Raw genomic sequence first — 15,667 nt, forward strand, 5'->3', positions numbered from 1 at the left:
ACCATGTGGACAACACTGGTAGACTACCCCACCACCCCACCACAGGACCATGTGGACAACACTGGTAGACTACCCCACCACCCCACCACAGGACCATGTGGACAACACTGGTAGACTACCCCACTACCCCACCACAGGACCATGTGGACAACACCGGTAGACTACCCCACTACCCCACCACAGGACCATGTGGACAACACCGGTAGACTACCCCACTACCCCACCACAGGACCATGTGGACAACACGGGTAGACTACCCCACTACCCCACCACAGGACCATGTGGACAACACTGGTAGACTACCCCACCACCCCACCACAGGACCATGTGGACAACACTGGTAGACTACCCCACTACACCACCACAGGACCATGTGGACAACACTGGTAGACTACCCCACTACCCCACCACAGGACCATGTGGACAACACCGGTAGACTACCCCACTACCCCACCACAGGACCATGTGGACAACACGGGTAGACTACCCCACTACCCCACCACAGGACCATGTGGACAACACGGGTAGACTACCCCACTACCCCACCACAGGACCATGTGGACAACACTGGTAGACTACCCCACCACCCCACCACAGGACCATGTGGACAACACTGGTAGACTACCCCACTACACCACCACAGGACCATGTGGACAACACTGGTAGACTACCCCACCACCCCACCACAGGACCATGTGGACAACACTGGTAGACTACCCCACTACACCACCACAGGACCATGTGGACAACACTGGTAGACTACCCCACCACCCCACCACAGGACCATGTGGACAACACCGGTAGACTACCCCACTACCCCACCACAGGACCATGTGGACAACACTGGTAGACTACCCCACTACACCACCACAGGACCATGTGGACAACACTGGTAGACTACCCCACTACCCCACCACAGGACCATGTGGACAACACTGGTAGACTACCCCACTACCCCACCACAGGACCATGTGGACAACACTGGTAGACTACCCCACTACCCCACCACAGGACCATGTGGACAACACTGGTAGACTACCCCACCACCCCACCACAGGACCATGTGGACAACACCGGTAGACTACCCCACTACCCCACCACAGGACCATGTGGACAACACTGGTAGACTACCCCACTACCCCACCACAGGACCATGTGGACAACACTGGTAGACTACCCCCACTACCACCACCACAGGACCATGTGGACAACACCGGTAGACTACCCCACTACCCCACCACAGGACCATGTGGACAACACTGGTAGACTACCCCACTACCCCACCACAGGACCATGTGGACAACACGTGGTAGACTACCCCACTACCCCACCACAGGACCATGTGGACAACACTGGTAGACTACCCCACCACCCCACCACAGGACCATGTGGACAACACTGGTAGACTACCCCACTACACCACCACAGGACCATGTGGACAACACTGGTAGACTACCCCACCACCCCACCACAGGACCATGTGGACAACACTGGTAGACTACCCCACTACACCACCACAGGACCATGTGGACAACACTGGTAGACTACCCCACCACCCCACCACAGGACCATGTGGACAACACCGGTAGACTACCCCACTACCCCACCACAGGACCATGTGGACAACACTGGTAGACTACCCCACTACACCACCACAGGACCATGTGGACAACACTGGTAGACTACCCCACTACCCCACCACAGGACCATGTGGACAACACTGGTAGACTACCCCACTACCCCACCACAGGACCATGTGGACAACACTGGTAGACTACCCCACTACCCCACCACAGGACCATGTGGACAACACTGGTAGACTACCCCACCACCCCACCACAGGACCATGTGGACAACACTGGTAGACTACCCCACTACCCCACCACAGGACCATGTGGACAACACCGGTAGACTACCCCACTACCCCACCACAGGACCATGTGGACAACACTGGTAGACTACCCCACTACCCCACCACAGGACCATGTGGACAACACCGGTAGACTACCCCACTACCCCACCACAGGACCATGTGGACAACACCGGTAGACTACCCCACTACCCCATCACAGGACCATGTGGACAACACTGGTAGACTACCCCACTACCCCACCACAGGACCATGTGGACAACACTGGTAGACTACCCCACTACCCCACCACAGGACCATGTGGACAACACTGGTAGACTACCCCACTACCCCACCACAGGACCATGTGGACAACACTGGTAGACCCCACTCTAACCATCACAACAACCCTAACCCTATCTCTAACCATCACAACAACCCTAACCCTAGAGTCTCAATGCTACTATAGTCTGATGGGATATCTTGTGTATAATTGTACTGACTGTACTTGAAGGGTGACATCTGTAGGATTCAGTATGTTATGGAAACTGAATGGTGACAGCTGTAGGATTCAGTATGTTATGGAAACTGAATGGCGACAGCTGTAGGATTCAGTATGTTATGGAAACTGAATGGCGACAGCTGTAGGATTCAGTATGTTATGGAAACTGAATGGTGACAGCTGTAGGATTCAGTATGTTATGGAAACTGAATGGCGACAGCTGTAGGATTCAGTATGTTATGGAAACTGAATGGCGACAGCTGTAGGATTCAGTATGTTATTGAAACTGAATGGCGACAGCTGTAGGATTCAGTATGTTATGGAAACTGAATGGCGACAGCTGTAGGATTCAGTATGTTATGGAAACTGAATGGCGACAGCTGTAGGATTCAGTATGTTATGGAAACTGAATGGCGACAGCTGTAGGATTCAGTATGTTATGGAAACTGAATGGCGACAGCTGTAGGATTCAGTATGTTATGGAAACTGAAGGGTGACAGCTGTAGGATTCAGTATGTTATGGAAACTGGACGACCTCTAAAGGACATCTAGGGGGTGACTCATGACTCATGTAAAAGTTGCCATTTTCTATATGCATAGCAAGGCTTTGGCACAGATAACACATTGTATTGTTAGAGGTAGGGCAAACATTATCCATCACAAACACATCTTTATGTCTGAAGTTCAATTCGACTGGATTTGAAAATATTATTATTAAATCAGGGTTTGAATTTAAAAAATAATACATTGCTTAAGTTCACTTTGATTATCAATGAGACAATCACTTTCCGTCGATCATTATCACAGAAAACATGAGCACATAAAACATGATTAATTACGATGAATCATGAAAACAACATGATCGTGTGTTGAAAAGGACATGTTTCCCATGTGGCACCCTAATCTCTACAGAGTACACTAGTGTTGACCAGAGCTCCGTGGACCTAGACAACACTGGCACCCTAATCTCTACAGAGTACACTAGTGTTGACCAGAGCTCCGTGGACCTAGTCAACACTGGCACCCTAATCTCTACAGAGTACACTAGTGTTGACCAGAGCTCCATGGACCTAGTCAACACTGGCACCCTAATCTCTACAGAGTACACTAGTGTTGACCAGAGCTCCATGGACCTAGTCAACACTGGCACCCTAATCTCTACAGAGTACACTAGTGTTGACCAGAGCTCCGTGGACCTAGTCAACACTGGCACCCTAATCTCTACAGAGTACACTAGTGTTGACCAGAGCTCCGTGGACCTAGTCAACACTGGCACCCTAATCTCTACAGGGTACACTAGTGTTGACCAGAGCTCCATGGACCTAGACAACACTGGCACCCTAATCTCTACAGAGTACACTAGTGTTGACCAGAGCTCCGTGGACCTAGACAACACTGGCACCCTAATCTCTACAGAGTACACTAGTGTTGACCAGAGCTCCATGGACCTAGTCAACACTGGCACCCTAATCTCTACAGAGTACACTAGTGTTGACCAGTGCTCCATGGACCTAGTCAACACTGGCACCCTAATCTCTACAGAGTACACTAGTGTTGACCAGAGCTCCGTGGACCTAGACAACACTAGAACCATAATCTCTACAGAGTACACTAGTGTTGACCAGAGCTCCGTGGACCTAGTCAACACTGGCATCCTAATCTCTACAGAGTACACTAGTGTTGACCAGAGCTCCATGGACCTAGTCAACACTGGCACCCTAATCTCTACAGAGTACACTAGTGTTGACCAGAGCTCCGTGGACCTAGTCAACACTGGCACCCTAATCTCTACAGAGTACACTAGTGTTGACCAGAGCTCCGTGGACCTAGTCAACACTGGCACCCTAATCTCTACAGAGTACACTAGTGTTGACCAGAGCTCCATGGACCTAGACAACACTGGCACCCTAATCTCTACAGAGTACACTAGTGTTGACCAGAGCTCCATGGACCTAGTCAACACTGGCACCCTAATCTCTACAGAGTACACTAGTGTTGACCAGAGCTCCATGGACCTAGTCAACACTGGCACCCTAATCTCTACAGAGTACACTAGTGTTGACCAGAGCTCCATGGACCTAGTCAACACTGGCACCCTAATCTCTACAGAGTACACTAGTGTTGACCAGAGCTCCATGGACCTAGTCAACACTGGCACCCTAATCTCTACAGAGTACACTAGTGTTGACCAGAGCTCCATGGACCTAGTCAACACTGGCACCCTAATCTCTACAGAGTACACTAGTGTTGACCAGAGCTCCATGGACCTAGACAACACTGGCACCCTAATCTCTACAGAGTACACTAGTGTTGACCAGAGCTCCATGGACCTAGACAATACTGGCACCCTAATCTCTACAGAGTACACTAGTGTTGACCAGAGCTCCGTGGACCTAGTCAACACTGGCACCCTAATCTCTACAGAGTACACTAGTGTTGACCAGAGCTCCATGGACCTAGTCAACACTGGCACCCTAATCTCTACAGAGTACACTAGTGTTGACCAGAGCTCCATGGACCTAGTCAACACTGGCACCCTAATCTCTACAGAGTACACTAGTGTTGACCAGAGCTCCGTGGACCTAGTCAACACTGGCACCCTAATCTCTACAGAGTACACTAGTGTTGACCAGAGCTCCGTGGACCTAGTCAACACTGGCACCCTAATCTCTACAGAGTACACTAGTGTTGACCAGAGCTCCGTGGACCTAGACAACACTGGCACCCTAATCTCTACAGAGTACACTAGTGTTGACCAGAGCTCCGTGGACCTAGTCAACACTGGCACCCTAATCTCTACAGAGTACACTAGTGTTGACCAGAGCTCCATGGACCTAGTCAACACTGGCACCCTAATCTCTACAGAGTACACTAGTGTTGACCAGAGCTCCGTGGACCTAGTCAACACTGGCACCCTAATCTCTACAGAGTACACTAGTGTTGACCAGAGCTCCATGGACCTAGTCAACACTGGCACCCTAATCTCTACAGAGTACACTAGTGTTGACCAGAGCTCCGTGGACCTAGTCAACACTGGCACCCTAATCTCTACAGAGTACACTAGTGTTGACCAGAGCTCCGTGGACCTAGTCAACACTGGCACCCTAATCTCTACAGAGTACACTAGTGTTGACCAGAGCTCCGTGGACCTAGTCAACACTGGCACCCTAATCTTTACAGAGTACACTAGTGTTGACCAGAGCTCCATGGACCTAGTCAACACTGGCACCCTAATCTCTACAGAGTACACTAGTGTTGACCAGAGCTCCGTGGACCTAGTCAACACTGGTGCACTATGGGAACAGGGTTTCATTTGGGACAAACATAATACAGACGGTGAAATATATACATACTGTATTTGAGCTTCATATCATTGACTGGAGAACGGTGCATAGATAACAGTTTAGCTAAACATCTCAACAACAAACAACAACAACAAAAAAAAAAGACATAATATATAGGAACTATTTCATTCTGTTGGTTAATATAGAATACAACATACACCAAGCTTCAATAGGATCCATGCATAGGTAATAGCTTGAGAGAACATGACAGTTGTGAAATCATCTCTGAAAGGAAGTCTGAGTAAAGGCACCTTGTGTTTCCCATGACTACACAGCGATGTAAAGAACCAACAAATAACATCACTATCGCTGTCATTCAGAGCAGAATGATGCTGTGTGATGTTGGGAAATGGGAGGGACGAGAACTGATGTCATGCTGGTTTTTTATCTGAAGTGTTTAAATACCTCTCATAATGGGTGACGATGAGAGGATAACCTGATTATTAGTCTGTCTTGGCCATGGGGGGGGGTCAGGTAACTGTAAAGGTTTTCAGCACTGGGACTCTGTAGATGTCTTGGCCATGGGGGGGGGGGGGGGGGGGGTCATGTAACGCTGGGACTCTGTAGTCTGGTGGAGTCTAGTCTAGTCTAGTCTAGTCTGGTCTGGTGGAGTCTAGTCTGGTCTGGTGGAGTCTAGTCTAGTGGAGTCTAGTCTAGTCTGGTGGAGTCTAGTCTAGTCTGGTCTGGTGGAGTCTAGTCTAGTCTGGTGGAGTCTAGTCTAGTCTGGTGGAGTCTAGTCTAGTCTGGTGGAGTCTAGTCTAGTCTGGTGGAGTCTAGTCTGGTCTGGTGGAGTCTAGTCTAGTCTAGTCTGGTGGAGTCTAGTCTAGTGGAGTCTAGTCTAGTCTGGTGGAGTCTAGTCTGGTCTGGTGGAGTCTAGTCTGGTTTGGTGGAGTCTAGTCTAGTGGAGTCTAGTCTGGTCTGGTGGAGTCTAGTCTAGTGGAGTCTAGTCTAGTCTGGTGGAGTCTAGTCTAGTCTAGTGGAGTCTAGTCTAGTCTGGTGGAGTCTAGTCTAGTCTGGTCTGGTGGAGTCTAGTCTAGTCTAGTGGAGTCTAGTCTGGTCTGGTGGAGTCTGGTGGAGTCTAGTCTAGTCTGGTGGAGTCTAGTCTAGTCTGGTCTGGTCTGGTGGAGTCTGGTGGAGTCTAGTCTAGTCTGGTCTGGTGGAGTCTGGTGGAGTCTAGTCTAGTCTGGTGGAGTCTAGTCTAGTCTGGTCTGGTCTGGTGGAGTCTGGTGGAGTCTAGTCTAGTCTGGTCTGGTCTGGTCTGGTGGAGTCTAGTCTGGTGGAGTCTGGTGGAGTCTGGTGGAGTCTAGTCTGGTGGAGTCTGGTGGAGTCTGGTGGAGTCTAGTCTAGTCTGGTCTGGTGGAGTCTAGTCTAGTCTGGTCTGGTGGAGTCTGGTGGAGTCTAGTCTAGTCTGGTGGAGTCTAGTCTAGTCTGGTGGAGTCTAGTCTGGTGGAGTCTAGTCTAGTCTGGTCTGGTGGAGTCTGGTCTGGTGGAGTCTAGTCTAGTCTGGTGGAGTCTAGTCTAGTCTGGTGGAGTCTAGTCTAGTCTGGTGGAGTCTAGTCTAGTCTGGTGGAGTCTAGTCTAGTCTGGTCTGGTCTGGTGGAGTCTAGTCTAGTCTGGTGGAGTCTGGTGGAGTCTAGTCTAGTCTAGTCTGGTGGAGTCTAGTCTAGTTTGGTGGAGTCTAGTCTAGTCTAGTCTGGTGGAGTCTAGTCTAGTCTGGTCTGGTGGAGTCTAGTCTAGTGGAGTCTGGTGGAGTCTAGTCTGGTGGAGTCTAGTCTAGTCTGGTGGAGTCTAGTCTAGTCTGGTCTGGTGGAGTCTGGTGGAGTCTAGTCTAGTCTAGTCTGGTGGAGTCTAGTCTAGTCTAGTCTGGTGGAGTCTGGTGGAGTCTAGTCTAGTCTGGTCTGGTGGAGTCTGGTGGAGTCTAGTCTAGTCTAGTCTGGTGGAGTCTGGTGGAGTCTAGTCTAGTCTGGTCTGGTGGAGTCTAGTCTAGTGGAGTCTAGTCTAGTCTGGTGGAGTCTAGTCTAGTCTGGTGGAGTCTAGTCTGGTGGAGTCTAGTCTAGTCTGGTGGAGTCTAGTCTAGTCTAGTCTGGTGGAGTCTAGTCTAGTCTGGTGGAGTCTAGTCTGGTGGAGTCTAGTCTAGTCTGGTGGAGTCTAGTCTAGTCTAGTCTGGTGGAGTCTAGTCTAGTCTGGTGGAGTCTGGTGGAGTCTAGTCTAGTCTAGTCTGGTGGAGTCTGGTGGAGTCTAGTCTAGTCTGGTCTGGTGGAGTCTGGTGGAGTCTAGTCTAGTCTGGTGGAGTCTAGTCTAGTCTAGTCTGGTGGAGTCTAGTCTAGTCTGGTCTGGTGGAGTCTAGTCTAGTGGAGTCTGGTGGAGTCTAGTCTAGTCTGGTGGAGTCTGGTGGAGTCTAGTCTGGTGGAGTCTAGTCTAGTCTGGTGGAGTCTAGTCTGGTGGAGTCTAGTCTAGTCTGGTCTGGTGGAGTCTAGTCTGGTATGGTGGAGTCTAGTCTAGTCTGGTCTGGTGGAGTCTAGTCTAGTGGAGTCTGGTGGAGTCTAGTCTAGTCTGGTGGAGTCTAGTCTGGTGGAGTCTAGTCTAGTCTGGTGGAGTCTAGTCTAGTCTGGTCTGGTGGAGTCTAGTCTGGTATGGTGGAGTCTAGTCTAGTCTGGTGGAGTCTAGTCTAGTCTGGTGGAGTCTAGTCTGGTCTGGTGGAGTCTAGTCTGGTCTAGTGGAGTCTAGTCTGGTCTGGTGGAGTCTAGTCTGGTCTGGTGGAGTCTAGTCTAGTTTGGTCTGGTGGAGTCTAGTCTAGTTTGGTCTGGTGGAGTCTAGTCTAGTTTGGTCTGGTGGAGTCTAGTCTAGTGGAGTCTAGTCTGGTATGGTGGAGTCTGTAAGTAACCACATTGTGAGCTTGTTACAATACATACATCATGACAGATTTGACAAAAATCTATTTAGTTAGATCAGATTGTTGAATGTGTTCCAGTCTGGTCAATAAGACATCTGTGTTCCATTGAGTCCTTTAACGCAACTATGCAGATATACAGGAAGTTATGACGTCATCCAGACACTGCTAGTGATTGGCCAGCATGGATATGGCCGAACTCTGTTCCCTCCTTTTCATCCAATGACCAATAGCAGCAGCCGTGTTTTGCAGGGAGTTCCTTCTCCTCTGAATTGCAGTTTCTATTCTGCAGAATGCCAATCTATCTATACCCTCTTCATGAACACTCTACAACTGTTTATAATGCCAATCGGTCTCTACAATAATGCCCTGTGATACTTCTTGCATTTGAAATGAATGAAGGACCATAATATGATCAGGTACACAGAAAGGAATACTATGTGAAAGGTAGAGACCAGAACCTATACCTTGTTCAGTCAGTGAAGTTCAGGGGTTGTTGTTAGTTGGTGCTCCATACTGTACAGTACGTAGCGTTGAGCCTCATAGCCAATCAGATGATGTTAAACTCCAGTGGGAGGAGTCAGTCATTCGTTTCAACATGTCTGTTCGTTGGCAGGCAGCGATCAGGCCCGGCACACGCTCCAGATGGCTTGCGGGTAGCATGGTGGATTGTGGGTAGTGTTTTGTGGATGCTGCACCCATCTGTTGGGGGTGTGGCCTGGTGGAGACAAGGGGCCCTATAAGGGCTGAGAGGAGGGGCCAACCTAGGCTGAGAAGAGGAGGGAGGAGGAGAGGAAGTTAGATAAGAGAAGGGATGAGGATAGGAGAGAAGGGGGAAGGAAGCGGACAGACAGACAGGCCCTGCATAATGACAGGGCTGGCTGATGGATATAGAGAAGACAGACAGACAGACAGACAGACAGACAGACCCTGCTAATGGATATATGTTTACACCATTTAAGGCAAGGTACTGTTCTTTTTCATACAACGCTACAATACGAGGCTACTATACGAGGTTACAATACGAGGCTACAATACGAGGCTACAATACGAGGCTACAATACGAGGCTACAATACGAGGCTACAATACGAGGCTACAATACGAGGCTACAATACGAGGCTACAATACGAGGCTACAATACGAGGCTACAATACGAGGCTACTATACGAGGCTACAATACGAGGCTACAATACGAGGCTACAATACGAGGCTACTATACGAGGCTACAATACGAGGCTACAAAAGCCATCTTCACACCAACTCATAGAGATCACAGAAGGGTTCAGCAGTATTGTGGGTGGATGAGAGTTGGGGTTAGTCAAATCACATCTTCTTTGTCACATGCTTGGTGAACAACAGGTATAGACTAACAGTGAAATGTTTACTTAGGGCCCTCTCCAACAACACAGAGAGAAATAAACTAGAGAAATAATAGAAAAGTTAAACAAGTAATAATAAATACCCAATGAGTAACAATAAGGGAAGAGGAAACGTTTTTTACTACAACCCTAACTATAATATATGTCTCTCTGTCTGTCTGTCTTCTCTATATTCATCACCCGACCTCTGTCATTATGCAGGGCCTGTCTGTCAGAGAAAGGCATTATTACATGTATTTATGTGTTGTTCCTCTCTTCCCTTCTCTCCTCCTCTTCCCTTCTCTCTCCTTCTCTTCTCTTCTCTCTCCTTCTCTTCCCTTCTCTCCTCCTCCTCTTCTCTCCTCCACTTACCTTCTCTCCTCTCTTCCCTTCTCTCCTCTCTTCCCTTCTCTCTCCTTCTCTTCCCTTCTCTCCTCCACTTCCCTTCTCTCCTCCTCTTCTCTTCTCTCCTCCTCCTCTTCCCTTCTCTCCTCCACTTCCCTTCTCTCCTCCTCTTCTCTTCTCTCCTCTTCCCTTCTCTCTCCTCCCCTCCCCTCCTCTTCCCTTCTCTCCTCTCCTTTCCTCCTCTTCCCTTCTCTCCTCTCCTTTCCTCCTCTTCCCACTTCTCTCCTCTTCCCTTCTCTCTCCTCCCCTCCCCTCCTCTTCCCTTCTCTCCTCTCCTCCCCTCCTCTTCCCTTCTCTCCTCTCCTTTCCTCCGCTTCCCATTTCTCTCCTCTCCTCTCTTCCCTTCTCTCTTCCCTTCTCTCCTCTCTTTTCTCTCCTTTCTTCTCTTCTATCTTACCGACTCTCCTTTTCCCTCATCTATATACACGGAGTACCAGTACCGAGTCAATGTGCAGGGGTACGAGGTAATTGAGGTATTGATAGTCCAGGTAGTTATTTGGTTAACTATTTAACTAACTATTTATCAGTGTTATGGCTTGGGGGTAGAAGCTGTTCAGGGTCCTGTTGGTTCCAGACTTGGTGCATCGGTACCGCTTGCTGTGCTGTAGCAGAGAGAACCGTTTATGATTTGGGGGGCTGGAGTCTTTGATCATTTTTAGTGCCTTCCTCTGACACCGCCTGGAATAGAGGACCTGGATGGCAGGGAGCTTGGCCCCAGTGATGTTGCCAGTCAAGATGCTCTCGATGGTGCAGCTGTATAACTTTTTGAGGATCTGAGGGCCCACGCCAAATCTTTTCAGCCTCCTGAGGAGGAAGAGTTGTTGTTGTGACTTCTTCATGACTGTGTTGGTGTGTTTGGACCATGATAGATCCTTAGTGATGTGGACTTGAAGCTCTCAACTCCACTACAGCCCCGTCGATGTGAATGGGGGCGTGCTCGGCCCTCCGTTTCCTATAGTCCACGATCAGCTCCGTTGTCTTGCTGACACTGCCAGGTCTCTGACCTCCTCCCTATAGGCTGTCTCATTGTCGTCTGTGATCCGGCCTACAACCGCCACGTCGTCAGCAAACGTAATGACGGTGTTGGAGTCGGTGTGCGGCTACACAGTCGTGGGTGAACAGGAGGGGACTAAACACGCACTCCTGAGGGGCCCCCGTGTTGAAGGTCAGTGTGGCAGATGTGTTGTTGCCTACCCTCACCACCTGGGGGCGGCCCATCAGGAAGTCCAGGATCCAGTTGCAGAGGGAGGTGTTTAGTCCCAGGGTCCTTAGCTTAGTGATGAGCTATGAGGGCACTATGGTGTTGAACGCTGAGCTGTAGTCAATGAATAGCATTCTCACATAGGTGTTATTTTTGTCCAGGTGGAAAAGGGCAGCGTGGAGTGCAATAGAGATTGTGTCATCTGTGGATCTGTTGGGGCGGTTTGCAAATTGGAGTGGGTCTAGGGTTTCTGGGATAATGTCCACACCACACCAGTGATAAGGGTTAGAGGTCAGTGATAAGGGTTAGAGGTCAGTGATAAGGGTTAGAGGTCAGTGATAAGGGTTAGAGGTCAGTGATAAGGGTTAGAGGTTAAAAGGTCAGTGATAAGGGTTATAGGTTAGAGGTCAGTGATAAGGGTTAGAGGTCAGTGATAAGGGTTATAGGTTAGAGGTCAGTGATAAGGGTTAGAGGTTAGTGATAAGGGTTAGAGGTTAAAAGGTCAGTGATAAGGGTTATAGGTTAGAGGTCAGTGATAAGGGTTAGAGGTCAGTGATAAGGGTTATAGGTTAGAGGTCAGTGATAAGGGTTAGAGGTCAGTGATAAGGGTTATAGGTTAGAGGTCAGTGATAAGGGTTAGAGGTTAGTGATAAGGGTTACAGGTTAAAATGTTAGTGATAAGGGTTATAGGTTAGAGGTCAGTGATAAGGGTTAGAGGTCAGTGATAAGGGTTAGAGGTCAGTGATAAGGGTTAGAGGTTAAAAGGTCAGTGATAAGGGTTATAGGTTAGAGGTCAGTGATAAGGGTTAGAGGTCAGTGATAAGGGTTATAGGTTAGAGGTCAGTGATAAGGGTTAGAGGTCAGTGATAAGGGTTAGAGGTCAGTGATAAGGGTTAGAGGTTAAAAGGTCAGTGATAAGGGTTATAGGTTAGAGGTCAGTGATAAGGGTTAGAGGTCAGTGATAAGGGTTATAGGTTAGAGGTCAGTGATAAGGGTTAGAGGTTAGTGATAAGGGTTACAGGTTAAAAGGTCAGTGATAAGGGTTATAGGTTAGAGGTCAGTGATAAGGGTTAGAGGTCAGTGATAAGGGTTATAGGTTAGAGGTCAGTGATAAGGGTTAGAGGTCAGTGATAAGGGTTATAGGTTAGAGGTCAGTGATAAGGGTTAGAGGTTAGTGATAAGGGTTACAGGTTAAAATGTTAGTGATAAGGGTTATAGGTTAGAGGTCAGTGATAAGGTTTAGAGGTCAGTGATAAGGGTTAGAGGTCAGTGATAAGGGTTAGAGGTTAAAAGGTCAGTGATAAGGGTTATAGGTCAGTGATAAGGGTTATAGGTTAGAGGTCAGTGATAAGGGTTAGAGGTCAGTGATAAGGGTTATAGGTTAGAGGTCAGTGATAAGGGTTAGAGGTCAGTGATAAGGGTTATAGGTTAGAGGTCAGTGATAAGGGTTAGAGGTCAGTGATAAGGGTTAGAGGTCAGTGATAAGGGTTAGAGGTTAAAAGGTCAGTGATAAGGGTTATAGGTTAGAGGTCAGTGATAAGGGTTAGAGGTCAGTGATAAGGGTTATAGGTTAGAGGTCAGTGATAAGGGTTAGAGGTCAGTGATAAGGGTTATAGGTTAGAGGTCAGTGATACGGGTTAGAGGTCAGTGATAAGGGTTACAGGTTAAAAGGTCAGTGATAAGGGTTAGAGGTCAGTGATACGGGTTAGAGGTCAGTGATAAGGGTTAGAGGTTAGAGGTCAGTGATACGGGTTAGAGGTCAGTGATAAGGGTTATTGGTTAGAGGTCAGTGATAAGGGTTAGAGGTCAGTGATAAGGGTTAGAGGTCAGTGATAAGGGTTAGAGGTCAGTGATAAGGGTTAGATGTCAGTGATAAGGGTTATTGGTTAGAGGTCAGTGATAAGGGTTAGAGGTCAGTGATAAGGGTTATAGGTTAGAGGTCAGTGATAAGGGTTAGAGGTCAGTGATAAGGGTTAGAGGTCAGTGATAAGGGTTATTGGTTAGAGGTCAGTGATAAGGGTTAGAGGTCAGTGATAAGGGTTATAGGTTAGAGGTCAGTGATAAGGGTTAGAGGTTAGAGGTCAGTGATAAGGGTTAGAGGTCAGTGATAAGGGTTAGAGGTCAGTGATAAGGGTTAGAGGTCAGTGGTAAGGGTTATTGGTTAGAGGTCAGTGATAAGGGTTAGAGGTCAGTGATAAGGGTTAGAGGTCAGTGATAAGGGTTATAGGTTAGAGGTCAGTGATAAGGGTTATTGGTTAGAGGTCAGTGATACGGGTTAGAGGTCAGTGATAAGGGTTAGAGGTCAGTGATACGGGTTATAGGTTAGAGGTCAGTGATAAGGGTTATAGGTTATAGGTCAGTGATAAGGGTTAGAGGTCAGTGATAAGGGTTAGAGGTCAGTGATACGGGTTAGAGGTCAGTGATAAGGGTTAGAGGTCAGTGATAAGGGTTATAGGTTAGAGGTCAGTGATAAGGGTTATGGGTTATAGGTCAGTGATAAGGGTTAGAGGTCAGTGATAAGGGTTAGAGGTCAGTGATAAGGGTTAGAGGTCAGTGATAAGGGTTATTGGTTAGAGGTCAGTGATAAGGGTTAGAGATCAGTGATAAGGGTTATAGGTCAGTGATAAGGGTTAGAGGTCAGTGATACGGGTTAGAGGTCAGTGATAAGGGTTAGAGGTCAGTGATAAGGGTTAGAGGTCAGTGATAAGGGTTATTGGTTAGAGGTCAGTGATAAGGGTTAGAGGTCAGTGATAAGGGTTAGAGGTTAGAGGTCAGTGATAAGGGTTAGAGGTCAGTGATAAGGGTTAGAGGTTAGAGGTCAGTGATAAGGGTTAGAGGTCAGTGATAAGGGTTAGAGGTCAGTGATAAGGGTTAGAGGTCAGTGATAAGGGTTATAGGTTAGAGGTCAGTGATAAGGGTTATTGGTTAGAGGTCAGTGATAAGGGTTAGAGGTCAGTGATACGGGTTATAGGTTAGAGGTCAGTGATAAGGGTTATAGGTTAGAGGTCAGTGATAAGGGTTATAGGTCAGTGACAAGGGTTAGAGGTTAGAGGTCAGTGATACGGGTTAGAGGTCAGTGATAAGGGTTAGAGGTCAGTGATAAGGGTTAGAGGTCAGTGATAAGGGTTAGAGGTCAGTGATAAGGTTTATAGGTCAGTGATAAGGGTTACAGGTTAGAGGTCAGTGATACGGGTTATAGGTCAGTGATAAGGGTTAGAGGTTAGAGGTCAAGGCTCGCTCACTTTAGATTGGCATGGACTTCATCTTCACCATTGAGGTCAGTTCCTGTTTTGTCACATTGTCCCGCCTCCGTTGCCTCACCCTATATTGAAAACAAAATAAGATTAATATTGACATGTTTAAATTCACTTTGCTATAGAAACTGTGTATTACAGTGTGTCTGATTTAGCCTAGGATAACAGGTATAAGGATCTTATTATATGAGATAGAGGACACCAGGACCAGATAAATGGTATATTATCATCTCACCACATGAGGACCGATAGAGAGGACACCAGATAAATGGTATATTATCTCACCACATGAGGACCGATAGAGAGGACACCAGATAAATGGTATATTATCTCACCACATGAGGACCGATAGAGAGGACACCAGATAAATGGTATATTATCATCTCACCACATGAGGACCGATAGAGAGGACACCAGATAAATGGTATATTATCTCACCACATGAGGACCGATAGAGAGGACACCAGATAAATGGTATATTATCTCACCACATGAGGACTGATAGAGAGGACACCAGATAAATGGTATATTATCTCACCACATGAGGACCGATAGAGAGGACACCAGATAAATGGTATATTATCTCACCACATGATGACCGATAGAGAGGGCACCAGGGCCAGATAAATGGTATATTATCTCACCACATGAGGACCGATAGAGAGGACACCAGATAATTGGTATATTATCTCACCACATGAGGACTGATAGAGAGGACACCAGATAAATGGTATATTATCTCACCACATGAGGACCGATAGAGAGGACACCAGATAAATGGTATATTATCTCACCACATGAGGACCGATAGAGAGGACACCAGATAAATTGTATATTATCTCACCACATGAGGACTGATAGAG

The 15,667-nt window shown here is 47.8% G+C and overlaps 2 protein-coding genes across 2 annotated transcripts in view; one reads left to right on the plus strand and one right to left on the minus strand.

Moving 5' to 3' along the window:
• The first annotated feature begins 1,524 nt into the window (after positions 1-1,524).
• Positions 1,525-11,467, plus strand: LOC139567695 (selection and upkeep of intraepithelial T-cells protein 5-like). The gene is made up of 3 exons (XM_071389115.1): positions 1,525-1,585; positions 3,264-5,639; positions 11,367-11,467. The coding sequence occupies exons 1-3, from the start codon at positions 1,525-1,527 to the stop codon at positions 11,465-11,467; spliced, it is 2,538 nt and encodes an 845-aa protein (XP_071245216.1).
• il11ra (interleukin 11 receptor subunit alpha) overlaps positions 5,691-15,667 on the minus strand; it is a 106,493-nt gene continuing 96,516 nt past the window's right edge. The window contains exons 11-12 of the mRNA XM_071342914.1: positions 14,793-14,872; positions 5,691-9,354 (exon numbers count right to left, since the gene is read on the minus strand). Of these exons, the coding sequence (XP_071199015.1) occupies positions 14,794-14,872 (79 nt within the window). The 3' untranslated portion in view covers positions 5,691-9,354; position 14,793. The remainder of the gene's footprint in view (positions 9,355-14,792; positions 14,873-15,667) is intronic.

The sequence above is a fragment of the Salvelinus alpinus genome, chromosome 1 (assembly GCF_045679555.1).
Source record: "Salvelinus alpinus chromosome 1, SLU_Salpinus.1, whole genome shotgun sequence".
Taxonomy (NCBI): domain Eukaryota; kingdom Metazoa; phylum Chordata; class Actinopteri; order Salmoniformes; family Salmonidae; genus Salvelinus; species Salvelinus alpinus.

Bases quoted from the DNA above. Each gene is read 5' to 3' on its own strand.
- LOC139567695 (XM_071389115.1), top strand. From the start codon at position 1,525: ATGTGGACAACACTGGTAGACTACCCCACCACCCCACCACAGGACCAT. The intron at 1,586-3,263 runs GTAGACTACCCC...TAATCTCTACAG, and splicing joins GGACCATGTGGACAACACCG to AGTACACTAGTGTTGACCAG. The intron at 5,640-11,366 runs GTGCACTATGGG...TCCTCCCTATAG, and splicing joins CGTGGACCTAGTCAACACTG to GCTGTCTCATTGTCGTCTGT.